Source organism: Antennarius striatus, chromosome 15, assembly GCF_040054535.1.
Source record: "Antennarius striatus isolate MH-2024 chromosome 15, ASM4005453v1, whole genome shotgun sequence".
Classification (NCBI taxonomy): domain Eukaryota; kingdom Metazoa; phylum Chordata; class Actinopteri; order Lophiiformes; family Antennariidae; genus Antennarius; species Antennarius striatus.
The window spans coordinates 19,898,241-19,924,430 of NC_090790.1; the positions used below are offsets into that span (position 1 = coordinate 19,898,241).

General features: G+C 40.6%; 1 protein-coding gene across 1 annotated transcript in view; it reads right to left on the reverse strand.

Moving 5' to 3' along the window:
- The window catches only part of LOC137608878 (potassium/sodium hyperpolarization-activated cyclic nucleotide-gated channel 1), a 45,662-nt gene that overhangs the window by 2,467 nt on the left and 17,005 nt on the right, over positions 1–26,190 (reverse strand). Inside the window, exons 3-7 of the mRNA XM_068335496.1 lie at positions 24,386–24,547; positions 18,305–18,523; positions 15,778–15,924; positions 10,804–11,044; positions 5,625–5,789 (exon numbers count right to left, since the gene is read on the reverse strand). Coding sequence (XP_068191597.1) covers positions 5,625–5,789; positions 10,804–11,044; positions 15,778–15,924; positions 18,305–18,523; positions 24,386–24,547 — 934 coding nt within the window. The remainder of the gene's footprint in view (positions 1–5,624; positions 5,790–10,803; positions 11,045–15,777; positions 15,925–18,304; positions 18,524–24,385; positions 24,548–26,190) is intronic.

Below are 26,190 nucleotides of genomic sequence, written 5' to 3' on the forward strand. Positions count from 1 at the left end.
TCATCATGTTGTACTGACTGTTGTACTGACTGTTGTACTGACTGTTGTACTGTGTTGTACTGACTGTTGTACTGACTGTTGTACTGACTGTATTGTACTGCCTGTGTTGTACTGACTGTTGTACTGACTGTTGTACTGCCTGTTGTACTGTGTTGTACTGACTGTTGTACTGCCTGTTGTACTGACTGTGTTGTACTGACTGTTGTACTGACTGTTGTACTGCCTGTTGTACTGACTGTTGTACTGACTGTATTGTACTGCCTGTTGTACTGCCTGAGTTGTACTGACTGTATTGTACTGCCTGTTGTACTGCCTTTTGTACTGCCTGTTGTACTGCCTGTTGTACTGCCTGAGTTGTACTGCCTGTTGTACTGCCTGTGATGTACTGTCTGTTGTACTGCCTGTGTTTTACTGCCTGTGTTGTACTGCCTGTTGTACTGCCTGTTGTACTGCCTGTGTTGTACTGCCTGTTGTACTGATTGTTGTACTGACTGTTGTGTTGACTGTTGTACTGACTGTATTGTACTGCCTGTTGTACTGCCTGTTGTACTGCCTGTTGTACTGCCTAAGTTGTACTGCCTGTTGTACTGCCTGTGTTTTACTGCCTGTGTTGTACTCCCTGTGTTGTACTGCCTGTGTTTTACTGCCTGTGTTGTACTGCCTGTTGTACTGCCTGTTGACCGTGGGTCAGAGAGGACTGTAATCTCGTCTGTCCTGTCTGTGGTGTATATACGGTACATGTGACAACAGAGCTGACTTTGACCCATCATGGAATGAGAGGAACTCAATGCAGAGACCTGGTTCCATAGAAACACTCCAGCGCTCCACCGTTGGGTTTCTACCGGGCAAAACTTCACACACAAAACTCATAAAGGAGGAAGAGGAGGAAGGAAACTCTCAAATTAAACTTCAAATGATATTCAAAACATACTGGGCGGCCTCTCAAGGAGAGGTCAGAGGTCATTTTTCATCAAACTTTTTCATCAGACAAGAAAACCCAAATAAGAGAAAAAAAACCCTTAAAATGAACACAAATCAAAGAAAAACAAAATAAACTGATCAGATATAGGTAAATAATACAGTTTGGTGTCTCTGGTACTGTGATTGATCTGTCCTGGCAGGGAAATCGATCACTAATAATTATTGGGTTGTTAAAACTACATGTAATACACCAACTCCTCCCATCAATACGCTCAGAAATCTAGATCAATACAGTAATCAATACCCAGATCTGGAACCTAAACGTTGTGAAGCAGTCTAAAGCCAGCTGACACGTAAACAACAAACAAACAAAAACAAACATCATGAACAATGTTTGTCAACAAAGTAAAACACACAAAGATGCATTCAAGACAAGTTCCATACTGAAATTTGGTCATTAATTAATAATCTATTGATAATCATTGTTTTTTCTTGTTAATGAGTCACTTTTTCTTCTGTTTAATTAATGCATCACTATTAAAATCTTATTTTAAAGAGGACAAGTGTTCTGAATTAATATAAATGTCGAGGTCTAAGTGACATCTGATTGGTTCCGGCGACACCTTGATATCTAATATACGTATTTAACAAAAGATCAAATCAGACAATCAGAAACAAAGTTGTTGTTGTTTTTCTATTGGTGAAAACATGATTTCAGAATGAAATGTGATTTCTGCATGTAACAGAAGTTGCATTGCATTAGTAAAGGGTTTACTGATCTACACATGATGATTTCAATAGACTCTACCTCAAAGACAGGATTCAGGGATTAAAAGAAAAACACCAATAGAGCTAAGCACGACTTGATAATCCAGGTGATTATTCAGTGGGAGTGTGTTATAAAAGAAACATGACATGAACACTGAATGAAGCACCTTTTTGTTTCTATGATTGTCTCTCATGACATTTCACCATCATATCTGCAGAGCTGGTGTGGGTGACCTTCAGCAAGATGTCAAACTCTCAGAGGAGGATTTAGAGCCCCGTTCCATTTAGCAAGCCCCTATAGGTCCCTTTGTTACCTGTTCGAATGCTGGAATTGGAATAAAGTGTTTACCTGATGCCTACTCTTCGGCCAGGACACTCTTGAAAACGAGATGTGCTCGTCTCAAGACGGACTCCTGGTCAAATAATTTTTAGATAGATAAAAGATAATGTCAAATGTGCAACACGTTATTGGTTTCAAAGCATGGTTACTTTTTTTTTCTTTCCTTTTTAGAGCAAGACAAGCACGTAACCAAATGCATTTTAAATATAGAAATGATACAACCAGCACGGATCATGACAAAGTATTTTCCCTCGTATGAGACAAAACCCCTTCATGGTGAGTCTGAAATGACGGATGGGATCGACGTCCCTCTGAGGTGTCAGCTTTTACTTCCTGTTAGCTCGGATAAAAGCTGCTTCCTCTCAGAAAAAAGGGCAAATGTAGATTTGGACTGTTGAGGCCAAAGGGCGTTCAGAATGTGGTGAAGGGCACAAATCCGTACATTTCTGTATATTTAGTTTTACAGTTAAAGCAAATCTCCTCTTGAATTACACTCATATGCAACTACTGCCTGATGTGTGACTGACAAGCTGAAAAAACAGGTTGGGGTTCATCTGAAAAGTATTACTTAATTAACCAGTTATTATTGATCACCTTCTCCTTTCCCTTCCTCAATCCATACCTGAACAGGTATTATAGGAACAATAATAATATTATTATTATTATTCATTATAATAATAATAAATATTATTATTATAATAATGATTATTATTATTATTGTTATTATTATTATTATTATTATTTCCCATTTCCTCCAGGATTAATAAAGTATATATCTATTATTTATTACCATAGTAAATATTATTATTATTATTATTATTATTATTATTATTATGTATATTTTATTTATAATAATAATAATAATAATACTTATATAATTATAATAATAATTATTATTATTTTTTATTTATAATAATAATAATTATTATAATGTAGGTGATCAAACTTTAATTTCTGTAAATTCTATATTCTTACATAAACCAGGGACTATTTTACACCCCTCCCTCATCAATAAAAGACAAGTAGTTGTGTGTGAGTGTAAGTTGGAGGAGAACTTGTCTCACACATCTACTGACGGATCCGATTGGCTTGTTTGTTGGTGTTCAATCTGGTGTTTACTGCTTGCTGCTGTCCTGCCTGACTCGCTTCAGTATCGATGCGCCTGAGCCGGACAAAAACAATGCACAAACACAAAGCCGTGACAAAGACAAACAACACTAACAAATAAAAAGCAGACAGAATGTGAGCTTTCTGATATGAGACAGCATCGACTTTACTGCCGTTATGCTAATTAGTCAGCTGATATTGTATCCTGCTTAACATAAAAAGGAGAACAAGTCACCAAACATGTCTTGTTAGGCATAAAAATGCGCCGTCAACAATGCGGGTTTATTGGTAAAGCCCGCGGCTAATTTACGACGATCAGCTGCAGCTGTAACAGCTAACGGTACCATAACAAATCAACCCACAAGCTCTTTATTGCAGGAAATATTTGTCTTCCTATGTAACAGATAATTATAAGTGGCATATTACGTTTGGTTTTTAATGATTTTTTTCCGTGTTTGGAAGGAAAGCGTGTTCCAGAAACCTGCAGCTCTGCATTAACTCACAATCATTAAACTTGTCGACTCGACGTTTTTAAGTGTTTTTACAGACGAAATAGAAGCTGAGCTGAATAATTTACTTCCACTATTTACTACTACAGGAGTGAAACGTTCACACACACATGTGTGTTAGATCTATATTTCCTGACTGACGGTGCGTATGACGATCTAATGAATTAACAGTGATCACACCACACGCTGCTATTTCTATTAGTTTCTGCTTTTACAAGTTAATGATGCGGCGATTCCTCATAAATCATAAAAACATCCAGACCCACGATGGAAATAATCCTCATTATTTATACACTTATTCACTAGAGACCAATATGTTCATATGGAATGTAGGAGTAACTCTCCCTCCATGACCTCCTGACCTCTCATCATCCACACATAAAATATTACATAACTAAAAGAGTTATAAAAGAACACGTTCAGCTGCAACATCACCATAACGTGTCCTACAGGTTGTGTTTATCAATGTGCAAATTCCAATTAAAGTATCCGGAGTTGCTTAAACTGTTGGGGCCCAAAAGTGACATTTTTGTTGTTTTTATGTGTTTCTCTCCCAATAAATCAGTCAGTTAAAAAGATAAATGTATGAAATTTTGCCAGTAATTTTCTTGCATCTTTATTTTCTAAATTCCTAAACGCCTGTCATTGGAAGTGTGGAGAATATCAGATTTTCACTGTCTACACACAAAACCTGATAAGGTCAAAAACGGTCCAATTGACTCCCATTATAACCACATATTTCTCAAATAGTATAAGCATATACCTGTATATATATATAATATATTTATATATGTATATGATATATATTACTATATACAATAATTCTGACATGTTATAATGAAACATGATCTTCATTGTCTGCAGCAAGACAATGACCCCAAAGTCACCCCACAACCCAGGAACAGACCCCCTCTGTGTTTACACACCTAAAAAACATTCATCCAATAGTTGTAATATATTTATCAGGAGTATTAAACTGTGCACTAACCTGGAAATATTCCATATTTTGTGTTTTTCTCATTTTAAGAAAAACAGGGTTCTAATGGCAAACTCCATATAAAAACATATAACACTAAATACCATATATATACAGTAATAACTTTTATATCTATGGATAAGTCTGAAGTCATAGAAAAGATCTGAAGCATTGAAATAAAATAAATAATTCTGTATTACATTTTTTTAACACTTTTATGAGACGGCCCTTTTGTGACCCGATTAGGTAATGTGTGTAGACATTTAAATAGATCCTGAGGGTTGAGATAGGAGTCTTGGCACTGGGAGGGGGTCCATGCCCCCGCTTGTCGCCCTGTTTCAGTTTACATGTGCCCCTTTTTTATTTCAACAAATTCAAAACGTCTAAATAATCGACGCTGTTTAATCTGCAATAAGGCCAAGTTGTTCACACATGGTGAGAAGAAAAGGGAGTGTTGTTGATGAGGGGGATGGGGGCTGGACCTGCTGCATGTTCAAAGTGGGGGGGGGGGGCTGAAACTGGTTCTACAGGGTTCCAGTTGGGTTTTCTGATATTATGGGGTGGGGTGCTGCTCATACCCAGGAGTGCAGATGAGTGGACAGAAGGTCAGACACACATGCATGTGAGGTTAGCTTCCATCCACTCGCTGGGGGGGGGGGGGTCCGCACCAAACCAATGAGGTGCAAAACCGACTCCCTCCCGGACAGCGACATGCACCGCCTTCCAGTTAATCCAACCACAAAACACTCTTTGGGTTCTTTAGCAGGATTAATGCTGGTCGTGACAAATTTCTTTTTAATGGTGTTTAAGACAGAAACAGGAAATTAAAGGTCAGCACGCGGCTCATGCAGCACGAGATGGCAGACACGATGCTTCAGTGAAGGAAAAGAGGCAAACACACGCGGATACAAGACGAGACAACAAGGCACAACGACAGGCAAGAGATTCCGACCAATCAGACGTAGCCGGTGAGGGGGGGGGAGGAGGGGAGGGTGGTCCTTACCGATGCGGTCCAACCGATCGATGGCGACCGTTTCGAAGGCGCGCCGCATCATGGGGTACTCCTCCAGCACCTCGTTGAAGTGGTCCACCGACAGGGAGAAGAGTCGACAGTAGGTGTCGGCGCGGACGCTCGCCGTCCGTCGACCTTTGGTGAGCAGACAGATCTCTGTGGGGGGGGGAGGGGGAGACAGACAGGAAGAGTTACCAAGGAGACACACCAATTACGCCGAGGCCATCAGCTGCTGGCATTAGCATGACGCTAACATGGTCCAGCAGGGGGCTGATGGTCCTCATAATGAGACCTGGGAGCTGAAGTCACTGCAGGCGTCGCCGCATCAATACATCAGTCCTGATGCTCCACCGCGCCGGAGTCGAGTTACAGAACCTCCGTTTAGAGACGCCAGGACGAAAGGCTGCAGCGGGGCAAAGCCCGCGTCTTCATCACCGCGTCTTCATCCCAGTTTACCCTCTTTAAAATGTACACAATAGATTCCTGAGATTAAACCAGGTCACCCATCAGGATACGTGTTTGTAGAAGAGATGCAGGAGTTATAGTCAGAGCCATGATGAGAAATGCTAAATTAAATTTCAGCATCGGCGACAATAAAAAAAAGACGCGGAAAAGCACCGCCTGAAACCACAGATATAAACTCACGCATTAAAATCTCATTTAAAGAATGTCACGCAAACATAAGCAGCAAAATAAAAGAATTTGAGCCTCTAGGGCGCAAGTGTCAAACTCAAGGCCCGGGGGCCAAACGTGGCCCTCCACATCATTTTATGTGGCCCGTGAGAGAATAAAAGGTCAGAGTGTCTAAAAATAAATAGGTTAAAAGTGTGCTTTGAGCAAAACTACATTTCCCACAATGCAGTAATTCAGCCCATTTTAACTCTGACAAAAACGTTTTGAACAAAGTTAACGTCCTAACTTGTGTCTGATGTTATTTTTCTTTATTGATTGATAGTTTGATCTTAGTTCTGTGGGTTTAATAACCTGACAAACTAAATTAAATTATTTAAAAATTAAAAACAATTTTTATGTTATTTATTTTACTCATTTAATTTATGTTATGTTAAAAAGGATTTATGTTATAACAGAGAAAAAAACACACATATTTTTTAATGTAATTGTTATTTAACATTAAGGAGGAGTTACATTTATGTACATTTAGTTACATTTATTAGTTACATGATGCTGATGTGGCCCTCAGTGAAGACGACTTTGACACCCCTGGTCCAGGGTCAAAGTCATAAATATTTGCAAGCCACACAATTGTGAATTAAAACCTAATCTGTTAAGTAATGTCTAATGAAATATATTAAATAAACGCAGGCAATTAAAAAGTCAAAAGTCACTGTTATGTTCTATGATAATTATAAGCCAATAATAGGATAGAAAGGCAATGATTGGACGTCAGTATCAGACCTGGTTTTCATCACTGGGCAGAAGGTTTGAGCCTGAATGTCAAGATGAATGCAGATTATTTCATTTAAGACTGAAATTTGGTGCAAATCTGAACACTAAGGACGTTTATTATTACTAATTGAATACATCAGTTGATTTAAAACGGATTTCTGGACACGGCTTTCAGCCTCCAGCGGCTAAAATAGATTCACGCTGCTCAAAACGTCAGATTACAATTCATTTTCTCTGCTGGAGATCAGACAAAATGTGTTGATTCAGAGTGTTGATGACACGTCATCACCAGCGAACACGTCATCACCAGTGAACACGTCATCACCAGTGAACACGTCATCACCAGTGCACACGTGACACACGCTGCAGCGGATGATCAACTCTTTCTCGTCTCCTTGGTTAATTCTTCTAAGTACCGACTTCCCATCAGGTTTCTGTTCAGTCCTGTGTAATCATCAATAACCAGCACACATAAACACACACACACACACACACACACACACACACACACACACACACACACACACACACACACACACACACACACGTCTGTCCAGCCCACCACACATCTTCCATCTTCATTAAATCGTCAGACGTTAACCTTTAATGGAGCCGTGTTTTCCTGCCGTTTCCTGGGTGGAAGAGGAGCACAGAGTGTTCAAGGTGTGGGTGTGAACGTGTGTGTTAGAGGCGTGAGAACAGATACGCTCCCTGAGAGGTGCAAGAATACACACACACACACACACACACACACACACACACACACACACACAAAAGAAGCACCGAAAAAAGACAAATAGAGAACCACACACCGCCTGCTTTCATGCAGATGTGTTTAACGTGTCACCTGACACCAGGTAACCTGAAGGCAGCAGAGCTGAAAATCACTGATACCCCAAAACGACAGCCTGACATCCTGCTGAAGGAAAATAAACCTTTAAAGGAGTGGAGAGGAAGTCAAGAACAAACAGGAACACACTCCCCCGGGACATTTCACACCCGATGAGAAACAGCTGACGAATGACATCTGGACAATCACATGATCACCACGTGTTGGCGGATGGATACGACATCAGTGAGACCGCATCTCGTTCTTTACCACATGTTGGCGGATGGATATGGCGTCAGTGAGACCGCATCTCGTTCTTTACCACGTGTTGGCGGATGGATATGACGTCAGTGAGACCGGATCTCGTTCTTTACCACGTGTTGGCGGATGGATACGACGTCAGTGGGACCGCATCTCGTTCTTTACCACGTATTGGCGGATGGATACGACATCAGTGAGACCGCATCTCGTTCTTTACCACGTGTTGGCGGATGGATACGACATCAGGAGACCGCATCTCATTCTTTACCACGTGTTGGCAGGTGGATATGACATCAGCGAGACCGCATCTCGTTCTTTACCACGTGTTGGCGGGTGGATATGACATTGGTGAGACCGCATCTCGTTCTTAACCACGTGTTGGTGGATGGATACGACGTCAGTGACACCGCATCTCTTTCTTTACCACGTGTTGGCGGATGGATACGACGTCAGTGAGACCGGATTTCGTTCTCGTTGGTGGAGTAAAGACGTAGCTCGTGTGTTCTCCTGACTTTAAGGTTTCTTTTCATTCTTTATCATTGTTTATGAAACTTATATATAATTAATTACACACAGGTAAAGTCTGCGTGTCTATTGGTTGATAAATAAAGAATTTTTTAAGGCTTTTTTACGAGGCTGGATCAGACCAAACTATTTTAGTTACTTTAAATGGCTAGATGTCTGTTCTAGGAGCTCAGACACTCAGACTGAACTGGTATCTCAGGTTCTCCTGTGGATTATTTTATGAAACAAACTACAATAAATCTGGTTGGAATATTGGACAGATGGTTTGGATGAGTTTAAAACCAGTCCATCACTCCAGCAACACTTCCAGGTTCCTCCTGTGGATCCGAACACATTCCCAGTCTGGATGGGATTGGTAATCCCTCCTCTCTGGATGGACCCCCCCCCCAGGAGGAATCCTCACCCGGTGCCTGAAACCTCCTCGACACGTGAAGGAGCTCCAGCACCACGCTGAGCTCCCCGCGGACGCCTGAACTCTTCACCCCGTCTCTATGGCGATCGTGTTTCATCCTCTTCATCTCCTCCAGTCACTAACTGGTGCAGGGGGGGGGTGGACTCACTATCACTGCGTCGCACCAGAATCAGGACCAACCTGCACCCCGAACACCAGACCAGGACCAGAGGACGTCCCTCTTTAAACTGGGACGCACCTCAGCAACACAAAGAAAGCCTGAAAGTCACATTTGTGTCAGATGTCGGAGTATTTTATCAATAGGACGTTGCTAGGCAACCAGCAATGATGCTGCTGTCATACTCCAGTTAGTGTACAGATTAAATAAAGAGTTTATAACGTGACATCTTGTTAGTTACTGAGTTTACTGACTATTTATGTTATTATTTAATGATTATTTATGTTTACAATGTATGTTTGCACTTTTACACCTATCACACCTGCTTCAATTGCCCCGCTTGGGGACAAATAAAGTTTTTTGAATTTGAATTAAAACTGCTGGAGGCCAGGTTTTATCTTCTGCTTTTCCACACAAATTGCAAACATTCAAGTTTTCTCATCGAGGCTTACACACAATTTTGCAAACGCAAATTATTCCAACAATGTCTGTTCTTTGAATTATTGAATACTATTTAGACCACACGCCTCAAACTCAAGGCCTTGTTTTTCCGTAGCCGTGGTTTAGTTTTTAATTCATTCACTCCTCCATTAACATCCGTTTCCCTCCATCATGCTGAGCGTTTCCTCGTGATACGTGAGCGTGTTTTTTTAACCAGATCTGCTTCACGAGCCACAAAAACTCTCCAGCTGACTATCGCTGAGCTGCAGCGCCCCCCCCCACACCACCACCCCCTCGCCCCCCAGGATTAACAATTTGAATGCTGCATCTGCAGAGTCTTACACGACCACACGTCCACTTTAAACGCTTAAAGTGAACTTAAAGTGCAGCTTCGCACGCCCGGCGGCACGACTGCAATCCTGCAGAATGAACAATAAAGAAAAAAAAAGACAACACATTTCTCCTTTGATTCCCAGCATTCCACTGGAGACACGAACGGCGTGCAGACACTCCAAAGAGACGGTATTCTTAGACTGGGGGGGGGTGTGAACTCACCGGATAAAATATGCAAGACGCTCTAAAATAGGAAACTTTCATATTGACAGAATCCACCAGGCAGACTCTGTCACGTCTTGGTAAACTAGGTGCAATGGAATTACATTTGACTTCTTTATTTTTTTAATTTATAATTTCTGCAGTGTTTCTGATGGGGGGGTGGGGGTGGGGGTGGGATGCGTGCCAAGAAAAACCAGAGCCGGAGGAGAGAAGGGAAACGCAGGATGAAGCCAATGCTCCTGATTTTACACAGAAGGAACAACGAGGTTCTCGTGTCGGTGCCAAGTAACACAGCAGGAGGAATATATGTGTGTGTGTGTGTGTGTGTGTGTGTGTGTGTGTGTGTGTGTGTGTGTGTGTGTGTGTGTGTGTGTGTGTGTGTGTGTGTGTGTGTGTGTGTGTGTGTGTGTGTGTGTGTGTGTGTCCTCAGGGATGCCTGATGCCTTTGGCCTTCCAACAACCAGATGAGAGGTTATGTAACAGCAGAAACGGACTGTTCAGCGCTGGTTAATGAGAATCTACAAGAAGTTTGCTTCAAACAGCATCGAATGCAAACCCCCCCCCCCCAGTTTTTCCCCCCTACCTCCAAAATAGGAGCCGTCCGTCAGCTTCATCTCCTTGTTGAACTTGGTGATGACGCTGGCGACGCCGTGTTGGATGAAGTACATCTTCTTCCCCACCGTTCCTTCTCGGATGATGTAGTCGTTGGGCTGGAACACCTCGAACTTCAACTTGCTGAGCATCCCCGTCACGAAGTTGGGGTCGGCGTTGGCGAACAGCGGCATGGTGGCCACCAGCTTCCTGCAGTTGAAGTTGACGATTTCCTGGTGGAGGAAAAAACATTATATTATAGATAGACTATATATTACAGATATTATAGATATATTATATTCTAGACATTATAAATCATAAGATTTCAGTAATTTAAGCATCAGATAGGTCTCATTCTCACTGAGGGCCACATCAGCTTAACGGCTGTTATCAAAGGGCCCGATGTAACTAATAAATGTAACTAAATGTAACTACTCCTTAATGTAACTAATAAATGTAACTAAATGTAACTCAGTGTAATGTAACTAAATGTAACTACTTCTTAATGTAACTAATAAATTTAACTAAATGTAACTCAGTGTAATGTAACTAAATGTAACTACTCCTTAATGTAACTAATAAATGTAACTAAATGTAACTCAGTGTAATGTAACTAAATGTAACTACTCCTTAATGTAACTAATAAATGTAACTAAATGTAACTCAGTGTAATGTAACTAAATGTAACTACTCCTTAATGTAACTAATAAATGTAACTAAATGTAACTCAGTGTAATGTAACTAAATGTAACTACTCCTTAATGTAACTAATAAATGTAACTAAATGTAACTCAGTGTAATGTAACTAAATGTAACTACTCCTTAATGTAACTAATAAATGTAACTAAATGTAACTCAGTGTAATGTAACTAAATGTAACTACTCCTTAATGTAACTAATAAATGTAACTAAATGTAACTCAGTGTAATGTAACTACTCCTTAATGTAACTACTAAATGTAACTAAATGTAACTCAGTGTAATGTAACTAAATGTAACTACTCCTTAATGTTAAATAACTGAATTTATGACTTATTCTAATATTATTACAGTTATTACAGACAGAAAAAACATGTTTGTTTGTTTCTCTGTAATAAATCCTTTTTAACTTAAATAACTTAACATAATTTTTATTTATTTATTTTTGATAAAAATCTTTTCATTTGTCAGGTTATTAAACCCACAGAACTCCATCAAGGATCAAACTATCAATCAATAAAGAAAAATAACATCAGACACAAGTTAGGACAATAACCTTTTATGCTCTCGTGGGCCACATAAAATGATGTGGAGGGCCGCATTTGGCCCCCGGGCCTTGAGTTTGACACGTGTGTAGAGAAACACGCATGGAGGAAAGGAAAGGCGAGACGTTACTGGATGAAATATGAAGGGTAAACTTTTTGGACGCAACACATTTTGACCTTTTGGCCTCTTTGTGACCAGCACTAGTCAACCAACTGCTGTTTTTCAGCCAACAATCAATCATCGGCTGTGGGTGTGTCCTTGAAAACAGCAACAAGGTGAGTTTTTTAAATGGTTTCGGTGCAGGACGCGAACAAACAGTTCAATACGACGGATTACTGCTTCAAACAACTTTTAATCCACTGCTGCTTGTCTGTTAAAAACACGTCGACTCAGAAACAGACCGGAATACAAAGATCACGTCCACGATGGGACGTCCGTCCACTCTGAGGAGTTAAATTAATTCCTCTGTGCAAAGCTGCCACCGCATGAATAACTGAGCTACTTTGCTGCAGGCAGAACTTTGACCTTCTCAGCTCCACACCAACCCCCCCTACCCCCCCAAGCTGTTTCACCCACTGACGTGGAGTTGTCATGCGAATCCCTGGTAATTACACCAGTGTAACTGTAAGGCAACAGCTGCCTGAATCACGCACGCGTAAGGAAATGACATGTGGACGCAGATGAAGGACACTCCAGCCCATCAGCAGGACGGGCTGGAGAACAACCACCCATTGATGTCAGGAGAACGGCTGGAGAACCACTGAAGCAGAGATGGAAAACAAACCCGCTGCATCCATCCTGAATGACCCCCCCCCCGAAGGAAACGCAGAGCCGCTGGAAGGTAGAGGATAAACAGGCTTCACTGCAGCGAAGGGCTGCACTGACAGCAGAAGATGTCACTTCACTGACATGAAGGCTACGCAGTAATCTATTACTGTTATAGTCTGTTATAGAAGTATAGGGAGTGTTTGAGTGACCTGCAGCCATTTATTTAAAGGTGTGAACAGTCAGTAAGACCTGGGGGGCATCACACGCTTCATTTGGTACACTATGTTATAGTATAGTACACCACAGTATAGTACACCATAGTATAGTACACCATAGTCTAGTAAACTATGGTATAGTACACCATAGTATAGTACACAATAGTATAGTACACCATAGTCTAGTAAACTATAGTATAGTACACCATAGTATAGTACACAATAGTATAGTACACCATAACTAGTAAACTATAGTATAGTACACCATAGTATAGTACACCATATTCTGGTACACTATAGTATAGTACACCATAGTATAGTACACCATAGTCTGGTACACTATAGTATAGTACACCATAGTCTAGTACACAATAGTATAGTACATCATAGTCTGGTACACTATAGTATAGTACACCATAGTCTGGTACACTATAGTATAGTACACCATAGTCTAGTACACAATAGTATAGTACACCATAGTCTGGTACACTATATTATAGTACACCATAGTATAGTACACCATAGTCTGGTACACCATAGTATAGTACACCATAGTCTGGTACACTATAGTATAGTACACCATAGTCTGGTACACTATAGTATAGTACACCATAGTCTGGTACACTTTAGTATAGTACACCAAGTATAGTACACTATAGTATAGTACACTATAGTATAGTACACCATAGTCTGGTACACTTTAGTATAGTACACCAAGTATAGTACACTATAGTATAGTACATCACAGTATACATCGTATAGTACAGACTAAATAAAACAATATGAGCAGCATTGAACTGTTCTCTTCTGTATAATAACGAGGGTGGATCCAGTTTGTATCGTGTTCTCTTTTTAGTGTTCTCTTTTTAGTGTTCTCTTTTTAGTGTTCTCTCTTTAGTGTTCTCTTTTTAGTGTTCTCTTTTTAGTGTTCTCTTTTTAGTGTTCTCTTTCTTGCTCTCAGCCTGTTCCCGTCAACCCCCCCTCGGCTAAGGTGGACCTGCCCTCCCCACCTGACCCCCATGTGTTTCCAGAACTGGCGTCTCCACCACAGAAAGGCTTCCGGCTCTGACAGTACCGGCCCCCCAGGACCCGAGCCAGCCAGTGTCCATCCTGGGTCACCTCCTGAACCTGGAAACAACACAGAAACACCCCCTCCCCTCCCCCAGCTCTGACTCCATCTGCCCCCCCATCACCCCATCATCTACCTGCTGCTGCTTCCTCTCACGTGGAGGAGAGAGAATCACACACACTGATTTCTCCTGTGCATCACACACACTCCAACCACTGACGATGATGATGAGGAGGAGGAAGCAGACGATGATGGAAAAACCTGCTTCTCCCCTCTGGGGGGACAGAACCGCTGAAATAATCCATAACTGACTTATTTCAAAGAGCGGTTATTCAGCAGAAATGTGGATGTCAGCTCTTTTGCTCTGGTTTGCTTTTGCTCCCGGGGGGGGCGTCGCCGTCGCTACGCAGATTTTAACTCTGCTTGCTCTGCATGGTGAACCGGAGCCAGCAGGATTTACATACCTTTAAATCAGCGAGTGTCTGGGGTTGTGCAGCGACCCCACCCCCAAACTCACCTGTGCATTAAACCCCTGCAAGGTGACTGAATGGGGCTGCATGAGGGATGGTCACCATTTCTACGCTTGCTTTGCTTTTCGTTCCTCCGCTCTTCACCCACCTGCATAATTACCCCTGTAATCTGCTGACACAAGAGGGTCGCCCCAGAATTCACAAGCTGATCACCGACTCCTGTATGTACAGCAAACGTGTCAAACCCAAGGCCCGGGGGCCAAATGTGGCCCCCTTATGATTTTATGTAACCCGCGAGAACATAAAAGGTCAAAGTGGATGAAAAAAAATAGGTCAAAAGTGTGCTTGAACCAAAAACTACATTTCCCACAATGCAGTAATTCAGCCCATTTTGAACAAACTTGTGTCTGATGTTATTTTTCTTTATTCATTGATAGTTTGATCCTTGATTGATGGATTCATGTGGATTTAATAACCTGACAAATTAAATTAAATTATATTATATATTATATTTTTAATTTAATTTTTAAAAAATTCCAAAAAAAAATTAATGTTATTTAATTTATTTTTTGATAAAAAGTACTTCTCTTATAACAGAGCAACAAACAAAAATGTTTTTTTTCTGTGTAACTTAAGTAAGTAATAAAGTAATAAGTAATAAAGTAATAAGTAATAAAGTCAGTTATTTAACATTAAGTAGTTACATTTGTGTTACATTAAACTGAGTTACATTGAGTTACATTTATTAGTTACATCTGGCCCTTTGAGGACATTTATTAGGACAGCCGTTACGCTGATGTGGCCCTCGGTGAAAATGAATTTTTCACCTCTGATATACAGAAATATTCCCTCGCGTAACCTTGAAGTGTTTAAAAATGTGTGTCTGCACAGAGTAAATCCTGTATCTAGAGGCTCTGCTCAGCTCCATGTGAAGAATATTCTGGTATCTTGACGGATGATCGTTCAGGGTTCACCCGGCGCGTCGAGGAAAATCCCTTATCGGGTTTTTTCTCTCGACCTTGGAAGGTGTCGGTTTTTCAGTGTCGGGTACGACACCCTCAAGGTAACGAAGATTCACCCTCATCCTGAGGAAATAAACTCCTGAATGTGCAAAAGCTCACCTGTCAGGGACTTATTTTTTTATTCATTTGTATTTATTTACCTCTGGGAAAAGATTTATAGATGTTGGCGTCGCCTCACCTCTTTCAGCGGGTCGTTGAGTTCGCTCAGGATGTTGTCTTCATCGAAGATCTTCCCTTGGTATCGATGCTCGTAGTAGTCGTGGATTTTCTGCCGCATGTCGGCGGGGAGTTTGTGGAAGGACATGTACTGCTCCACTTGTTTGTACTGGGGAGGGAAATAAAAACCAGATCAAAGACAGGAACAAAAGGAAAGCGTGTGTTTGTGGTGCTGTTTTGAGGACAATCTCTGCTCTCACACAACCCTAGTGTCATGTCCTGGTTCTGTGTGTGTGTGTGTGTGTGTGTGTGTGTGTGTGTGTGTGTGTGTGTGTGTGTGTGTGTGTGTGTGTGTGTGTGTGTGTGTGTGTGTGTGTGTGTGTGTGTGTGTGTGTGTGTGTGTGTGTGTGTGTGTGTGTGTGTGAAGAAAGAGACAGGATGAGGGAGGCAGGTGGTAAACGAAGGTAGGAACAAGAACAAGCCGGCGGCCGTGTCATCCCAGCTGATTTGTGGAGCAGGGTCACATGACCATCAGCTGACACCGGTGGTTTTTATTGCTGATCCTGCGCTAAAACTCTTTTCTTTTACTTCCACCTCACCTCTAATGAAAATAATTCAGCGTCACCTTTACCAGAATAAAATCAAATCAGAATCATTTATCTGTCCGTAATTATTACTGGTTTGTTTGAAAATGATGAAATTGTTAAAAAAAAACAACTAATCGGATATTTTTCTACCTTAATTATTACAGCGTTCAAATTAAACTGACTTGTTATTCTGTGTTAAATGTCAAAATAAAAGCAGTATTTACTTTAAACTGATGTGACAACCGTAATTTAATTAGAGAATGTGGAGTTTAATGAGGCGAGATAAGCACTTTTTATTTAAAACTACTTTACTGCTATGGAGCATTTAGAAATTCAACTAAAATGTAGTTTAGGGTGTATTTACAGTAATTTATTGGGTAAAAACCTGTGTTTTATTTCTGTTATGATTTAAATTAGCGTTCCAATATGAAATTGGGATGTATATGAAGTGAAGCAGATGTCCATCACATACCGAACTGGACCCACGTCACTAACTCGACGCACGGATGACTTGATCGCTCCCGGCGCCCTGCTGTCGTTAACGCGCCGCTGACATCTCATATCTGACCGTTTATGATCATTTAATATTGTTTTGTACGAATTCAATAAAGGAGCTCTTATTTATTCATTCATTCATTCATTCATCTATTTATTGTCAGATTAAAACAGCTCTCCTCTCCATTCTGCCCCATCCTGACTGAAATCATTTGCTTTTTTTTTTTTTTTTTACAAACTTAACTTCTTTATCTACTGTTTATTTTTTAAATTTATGAATGATGGGTAGATTCATAAAATATATACTGTATTATTGTTTGGGGTTTTTTTTTTTTTTTTTGCAAAAGCATGAAAAAGAGGCAAGAACAGATGGTGCTCTTAATTTTAAGCTCCACGTATAAAGATACTGCAACGCTGCACCAAAAAGAGAAGGTGTGTGTGTGTGGGGGCGGGGGGGTGCATGGAAAGTGCTCGACAAGGTCGGCCCATCTTTATTTATTTCTCTTCAATGAACTGATAAGAGCTAAATGCTTTTATATGTGAGGTGTAAATGAATGTTTCAGCGCGTTACAGTCAAGGTGACTCCGCCCGTGACTGACGGGTACGACCTCCAGCGGGATAACGGATGTGCTCCCGGTGTCTCCATCCATCCCGTCTTTCACGCGCCTCAAACAGTTTGTCATCATTTAGAGCAAAACGCTGCAAAGCTGGAACGATGACATCATCGCAGCATGAATACTAATGATCTGGTGATGTCACAGTCTCTAATCGATGACTTTTTTGTCATTTTTTGGTTTCATTCTTTGTTGTTGTCATTTTTGTCATGCCATATGCAGGCGCTTACTGTTATTTGATATGTATACATTTTTGTAAATAATCGAAAGCGTAACTATTGTATATACTTGTATTTTATTCTTTTTTACTCTTTTCTACTTTGTTAAATTATTGCACTGCAAGGAGTTGCCCAAAGTCTCATTTTACTATGTATAGTGACAATAAAGGCTTTCTGTTGTATTTCTATTCTATTAATATCATTTTACTTTCTTTGCATTAGCATTAAAAAGAATGAGAGATTTTATTATCAAAATGTATTTTAAAAAAATCCTCGTTCTTTCACTTAAATCAACCAAAATTGAAAAAAATAATGTTCAATTTAACAAATGTTTAAATTGAAAATAATCCAGTTTGTCTCAGTTTACATCATCCAGTTTAATCACACCAGACGACTGTAATCCCTGCTAGCATGCAGATTGTGAATTGAATTCTGTAGCATAAGCATAAACTTTTGGAGTTAAGGTCAGCTTCCTGCGTGCGAGCAGTCACAGTGGTGCATTCTGGGAACTGCCCGGGCCCCTACGGCGAGATAACAGCTGGTGGTAATCACCCCTAGTGATGTCATCGGATGTGGAAAGAAGGGGATGAACAGAGCGTGTCGACTGGAAGTCTCGACGTCTTTAAATCTTTTACCTTCTCTTGGTACTGCCGCCGTGAGGAGTCCAGCGATTGGATGAGGGCGGTGGCGTGGCCCACGAACATGGCGTAGCAGGTGGCGCCTACGATCATGCTCAGCATGGTGATCCACAGGTCGGACATGCTGACGGGGGCGCGGGCGCCGTACCCGATGCACAGCATGTGGCTCATGGCTTTGAAGAGGGCGTAAGAATACTGCTTCCCCCAGGAAACGTTCTGCAGAAAGGGAGGTGGGGGGGGGGGGGGGGGGTTACTGCAGGGAAGAGCCTCTAATGTACTTCCTCCAACATGCATGTTAATTATAAGCATAAAGAAAATTCAAGAATTCCGTTTATGAGACGTTATTTGGATGAAAATAAGATTGAATATGAATTTTCGTTTTTATAATAATAAATTATAAAAATAAAGATTTCCAGCTGGTGGTTTTTAGAGGCTCATTGTTTGTTCAACACAAGGTTTCCCATCATTCTGTATTTTAAAATGACAATAAAACGCCGTTACCAGAAAAACAACGCTCTTCTGTCCAAAACACGACATCTCAGAGAATTATTCCTGATTGTATTTGCCCTTTTCCTGCTGTTATAGTCAGAAACGAACAGCGGGTCTGACGCGACACCCCCTGCCCCCCGCCCAGCCGCCGATCTCACGCTCGACATTCGACATCGTTTTGCTGTGCAATCATCTGCAATCACATCCGCAGCGAGAAAACCCTCCATTTGGAAAAGGTTACACTCATTATTTGCATCAACAGCAAAAATGCAGGCATATACCTGATATTTATGCCGGATTTGGACGTCGGTGCTCCAGACACGCCCAGAGGAGTGTGATTAAACTCCTCTATTATCAGCAAGGACTCTCCAAGAGCACGGCAGTAATAATGTCAGCATTATTACACGTTTGATTACTGGAGCTTCTATTTTTCCTGCTATTAGAGTGAATGATTCACTGCAGGTCTGCAGCAAAGCGCTGTGATTAGAGCACTTAACTTATTACATGCGGGATCTTTTCTAGTCGTGTCAAACCCGGACAGACAGGAATAAGTATTTTATTCTGGTGGAATAAAATTCTACAAATATTTAACTGCTGTTCTTTGCTGCTCAAGGTCAAATCTCAACTTTGTTTGTTTTTTTTTTGCACATATCTCGAAACAAAAGGCGTTATATTCAGGGAGGCAAGGGGATGGAAACTAGATCGCAACCTGGACCTTGAAAAACTAAGTCAAGGTCAAATTTTCACTTTTTATACCTTTTTAGGTGCACATCTCTGAGACTTGATGAGTTATAATAGCAAAACAAAAAACAACATTTTCAGGAAGTCAGAGGCACAAATAATGTGTAGGTCAGGGTCAAATGTTGAATCCAGGGGGGGTCGGGGGTGTTGGGAGTCTCTGACTGCCTTGTTGAAGGATTGAGGAAGGAGGAGACGAGGAAGCAGTTGAAGGATGAGTGATGCTGAGGGTGTCGTGACTGGTTTTAGTTTCTGTGTACATGCCCCCCCCCCATATGTTCCTATAAGCACATATCTTTACTCCATACGTGCAGACAACCCCCCCCTCCATCCACTCACATGAACACGCAGCACAGCGGCATTATCTCGTCTGGTGATTAAGTAAAAGCAGCGTCTAAACTTAAGAAGCCACTCTCAGGCCATTAGTCAGGACGATAACGCCCCCCCCCCCCCCCAGCGTTCTGCAGCACTCTGCAGGATCTGACGAGCGGCCCACCCCCCCAAAACAAAGGATGTCTTTACACCAGCAGTGAGCAGGAGGGCAGGTATCCGTGTTCCTGGGCTCACGAGCGCTGATGCACCGTGACGGTGTGTGTGTGTGTGTGTGTGGGGGGGGGGGGGTCTCACGTGTGGGGGAGGCTTTTCGCTCTACAATCAACACGCAGGAGCGTGTGTGTGTTCATCAGACAGGAAACGACCGCGTCGCTCATCCCAACCAATCACAGCTGCAGATTGCGCCTCGAATCTCTCTTAGTTAAGAAGGCGATCAATGATTTTGATTGATTCTGTATCTTGAGAGAGAAATGTTCTGGATCGTCAGATCAGAGTATTCAGTCATTACAAAAACTGATCAGAAATCAATACAGAGCGCAATTAGGTAATTAAAAAATGATGATTAAAACACACACACACACACACACACACTTGTACTGGAGCATAACAAATACAAATATGAACTGAATAGCCCATTTGTAATAAAATTTATAATAATCATAATAATAATCAATTTAATACTTATAAAAAGCCATTAGCTGCTTGTTTTGTCTGACAATTAGTTCAAAAAGGGGAAAAAAATTATTACTTTTTTTATTTTGAGCTTTTTTGAAGACGCAGAATGTCTTTTTCTTTTTCTTTTTTCTATTGATACACGACTTGATTGATAAACTTTTTTGGATCAAATCATCGACCGGTCCTTTCAGCAGTGTGAGTGCTGTCAGAGTGTGTTCTTCAGGCTGAACAAAGGAGGAAGCGTTCATTAGCTGTATGCTAATGCACCCGTCTGAGGACGCTGTGATCCAGCTGAGGTTTGAAGGCACCTGTGGGCCTTCTGGACTCCTGCTCAGACAAACTGCTTCTATATATAGGTGGAGACAAGCAGCAGCAGTCAGAACACGTTAAATAGACCTTATGTCTATGAAAGGCCTACAGACATCTCTGTGAGGTTTCTACACACACAACACAAATTATTCCTGTTTCAGAAGAGATAGAACTCGTTTTAATCCACCTTTTGTCTCCCTTCTACACTTTCAGAACAAAAGGAAAATGTTCTTTATTTTAGAAGCCCTGTTACTTCTACAGATTTCCATGGCATAAATTACACATGTCAAACTCAGGGCCCGGGGGCCAAATGTGGCCCTCCACATCATTTTATGCAGCCCCCAAGAGCATAAAAGGTCAGAGTGATTAAGAAAAAGTAGATCAAAAGTGTGCTTTCACCAAAAACTACATTTCCCACAATGCAGTAGTTCAGCCCATTTTAACTCTGACTAAACGTTGTGAACAAAGTTAATGTCCTAACTTGTGTCTGATGTTATTTTTCTTTATTGATTGATAGTTTGATCCTTGATTGATGGACTTCTGTGGGTTTAATAACCTGACAAATTAAAAGGATATTTTTAATTACATTTTCAAAACATTAAAAAACAATTTTTATGTTATTTAATTTATGTTTTGTTATAACAGACGCAACAAGCAAATACCTTTCTTCTGTTTTACTGTAATGTTTGGAACTTGAATAAGTATAAATTTAACATTAAGGAGTAGTTACATTTATGTTACATTGAGTTACATTTAGTTACATTTATTAGTTACATTAAGGAGTAGTTACATTTAGTTACATTACACTGAGTTACATTTAGTTACATTTATTAGTTACATTAAGGAGTAGTTACATTTAGTTACATTACACTGAGTTACATTTAGTTACATTTATTAGTTACATTAAGGAGTAGTTACATTTAGTTACATTACACTGAGTTACATTTAGTTACATTTATTAGTTACATTAAGGAGTAGTTACATTTAGTTACATTACACTGAGTTACATTTAGTTACATTTATTAGTTACCTCTGGCCCTTTGAGGACAGCCGTTATTCTGATTTGGCCCTCAGCAGAGATGAGTTTCACCCCTCCGGCATGAATGACTCTACCATACAGGGGGGAGGAAACATTCCTTTAAATATAATTCCCATTTCAGATTATTTGCATACCAGAGGAAGAATCCATCCCAGCAGCAACAGGCGCTGCTGATGATTTGTGACAGTTATTGGGGAAACAGAGGCGGATAATGTCGGTCCAGGTGAGTAACACATGCTAGCTGGTAGCGGGCGCGCTGGGGCTTCTCGTTACCCCAAAGCACAAACAAGAGCAGGATGCAGGGCTGTGATGGGGAGGAGAGCTGACGTCTGCCCCCCCAGTTTGAAGCCTTTGAGCAGTCAGTGCGTATGTGGGGCGCAGAATGTTTGTCAGAGACGAGCAGGCAGAGGAGTTCCCGGGGCGAGCGTTTACAATCAGCACCAACCAGCAGGCCGGTACACACTCCTACACTGTCACACTGCTGGGGGGTGGGGGTGGGGGGCGAAGCAGCCATCGTCCGTTTGACCCCGGCTCAAATGAAAAAGAGGGGGTGGGAAAAACACAGAAACAGTGGAATAGAAAGGAGATAGAGGCAACAAACACCCCCGATTGTCTGTGTGGAAAGGCTTCAGTGAAGAGAGGCCGAACACGAGGGACTTAGAATAAAAACAATATCGTAGAACCTGAGATACGAGTTTAAGGTGTTCCATGACTGGTTTCTGACGAACAGGTAGAGGTGAAAACATTCCATCGATACTTCAACTAACATGGATTTTTTTTTAGCAGCTAAAACGACGTACACCGCCATCGACTGATTGACAACAGTCGCCCTAAACTCGGCCCGTGCTGACCCCCATCTACTGAGGTTTCACCTCAAAGACTGTTAAAATGAGACACTGAGAAGGTTTAATCAACACAACAGGATAATATCTGCTCAGGACGGAAGGTCTGGAAAAGTTTTAAGTTATAAAACTTTGTGGGCCAAAGAATAATCAATTAGATTTTAATCACTAGACTTTCCCTTTCATTTTTATTGGCCAGTTGTCCCGGCTCCAGAAAAAGCAAGACAGTGAACTGAAGACAGTCAGCAAGACTGCCAACCAGCCTGGCAAACATTTCAGTCTCAAACCAGACTAAAAATAAATGATGTTTTAAAATGTTCGATATCTTAAACTTTGTATTTAAAACCTCATCACAAGAATAATGTCGTTAACTCACAATCAAGACTCAAACCAACGCCCTCGGGAACAACAAACGTTACCCTGGCTACACTTTTCACACACGCGTTGATGACAACCTATTATTTCTGCCAAAAAACTCAACGGAGCTTTATGAGTAATCTGTTAATTTAATTTAATTTTATTAACTGTCTTAATCCCCCAAAGGGAAATTAAGAATCCACTGTACACAGGTTAGTGGGTACATGCATATACTGTATAGTAGCCACAGAGCAAAATACTTGCATTTATTATTTATTAAATTAAATTAAATTAAATTAAATTAAATTAAATTAAATTAAATTAAATTAAATTAAATTAAATTAAATTACATTAAATTAAGTTAAATTAAATTAGATTAAATTAAATTACATTAAATTAAAAATATTAAATATGAACTTGCTGCATATTTAGACAGAAACAAAGCGTCGAACCCTCATACTGTGTGGCAGCTGGCTGATATCACCTGAGACAAAACTATTATTACTCATTCTTGTCATGTAATGTTTTTTTTCTTTTGAAGCATTAAAAATGAAAGCGGAGATTGAGAATGTGACCAGTCAGCACCCTGATGGGGTTATAAGGGCTGAATCATGACAGCAGTAGCCTCTTTTCAACCAGCTTCCATAACTTAAGGCACAATGTTCTGTAACCTCTCATTTAGCGTTGCTTTCATCAGTCTTCCTGCTGTTCCTCAGATGCCCCGCCTGTATTCTAAAAGCAGCTCCGATTAAAAATTTAAACCTTCCACGTAAAAAAAGAGACTTTTACTTTGTGAGAACACAAAAACAGCAGCGTTTGGATACTTTACTCGACTACAGCAAGTAATAAAGAGAGAAATACTCCATCAAAAGTAAAAAGTCCTGCATGAAAATTAAAGTAAAACAACTTTAACAGGATGGGAAACCATATGTAGCTCTAGAGGTATTAAAACCAGGGCCTCAATAGAGTCACAGGATTTTAAGAATCTCTAACCTGCTAAAATTATTCATCTAAAATCCTTATAATTATACAGCATATTTTTAAAAAACATTTTTAATTTTATATACTAATTTGATCCCCGAAGGGAAATTAAGAAAGCATTTTTTCCATTTTCAGTGACGCCACTCGAACAATAAAAAGAACACACTCGTCTGAATATTCCACCATTAACTCCTAAAACCGATCGCCGTAGCAACGCTCGTATTCAACATTCAACGTGATGACAGACACAAATACGGTTCGATTTACCCCCAACGTCAAAATAACAAAGAAAGGAGAAGAATGCGTCATACTTACAACCATACCGTTTAGGGACACCCAGCAGTCGGGGGGGAAGTCTTGGAGGAGAGGCACCAGGTACTGGAGACAGCCATCCCAGTGACACAGAAGAAGCATCATCCCTATCAAATTAAATATTCTTACCACTGCACTGGCGAGGTCATAGGTCATATGAAAAATCTGCCAAAGAGAACCAAAGATGGAGAAAGACCTCAGTTAGACCTTTGCAGTATGGATGCACACTTTGATTTTAGCTGTAAATAGACTCACAGATTGTGTTTGAAGCAGTCAACACACACACACACACACACACACACACACACACACACACACATTGCTGTAGATCGGTTAGTGTGGGAAGCATTACATGCATCGGTATTTCACACATATGAACAGATTTGTTCCTGAATATTAAGAACATTGTCAAAAAAAACAAAAAAACAAACACTGGACAGTTTGGTTGCTGCATGTGTGTGTGTGTGTGTGTGTGTGTGTGTGTGTGTGTGTGTGTGTGTCTCACACAGATGTTAAGATACATAATTCAACGCGGTCGCTTTCCAAATAAAACTGACCGCTGGCAGAAACAAAAGACAACGTAGAAAAACTGAATGATGACGGGAAGGCAGACCTCTGGAATAATCATCAGTGTGTGTGTGTGTGTGTGTGTGTGTGTGTGTGTGTGTGTGTGTGTGTGTGTGTGTGTGTGTGTGTGTGTGTGTGTGTGTGAGCCTGGGGAAAGTGTTCCTGCAGGTGTGGCTACTAAAGCAGAGCAGGAAGCTTGAAAATAGAAAGTCATCTGCAGGGTGAGAGAACACGTCTGCGTCGCCGGGCGGTTTTCATTTCACTCACGCTAACCCAGCTCCTCATTAGCATGAGGAGCCCATCACACGTCTCCAGGTTAGTTAGTCCATAATCAACTTCACACCAAAGCTCCATTTCTCCCTCTAAAATAAAGTTAAATATGGAACATAAAATGGTGATTGCTGATTGGTAGGATTTGCATAATAAACCTGTCCAGTTAGCCAATTAGCTGAAGTGATTTCAGGTAATTATTCTCTATTATAGAGGCGATGGCTTTCCATTCTCTCTAAATGGGCTATTCTACGTATTATAGGGAACAATCTGAACGGAGCTCCGGAGGAGAGAAAACATGAGAAACAGTTTGCTTTTGCTGTTGATGTTCAGTTTCTCTACACCTGAAATAAATCATTCAGTTTGGAAGTTGAAAATGATATAAAACTGTTTACATCATGTTAGAATCTACTTTTATTTCTTATCCTCTTTCTCTTCATTCTCTTATCTTTTTCTTTTTCAACAGTAAAATAAATTCCTGCTATTCGCTCTTTTAATGTAGAGAATTTAACCAAGTACATTTATAAATTTGGCAGAACGTCACAGAAGAACAGAGGAACTCGGCTTTTAGAAAGTGATGGCGTCTTTGCCTTTTCCAACTCTGATCACTCTACAATAAACCATTTATTGATATCTGAGGTAAGTTCTATTAAATTTTAGCACGTCGGAATTTCTGTGATAAATTAAAAATTGAATTAAATTTAAAATGCAAATGAAATTAAAATTGAGAGGGAGATTCTAACATTATTTCATTTTATTTATTTATTTGGCTTGCACAGCTCATAATCACAACCTAGATATAAAAAAAATACCTTTGACGGATTTGCCAAGGCTTCTTACTTTACTTTACTGCAGTGCAATCACCACAGAAGAAGACTGATATGTATTCTGGCATCATCCTGTGGATATGCAAAATAAAAATGAGGATAAAACAAATGAGTGAAGGAACATGAAACCCTTTGAATCCACTT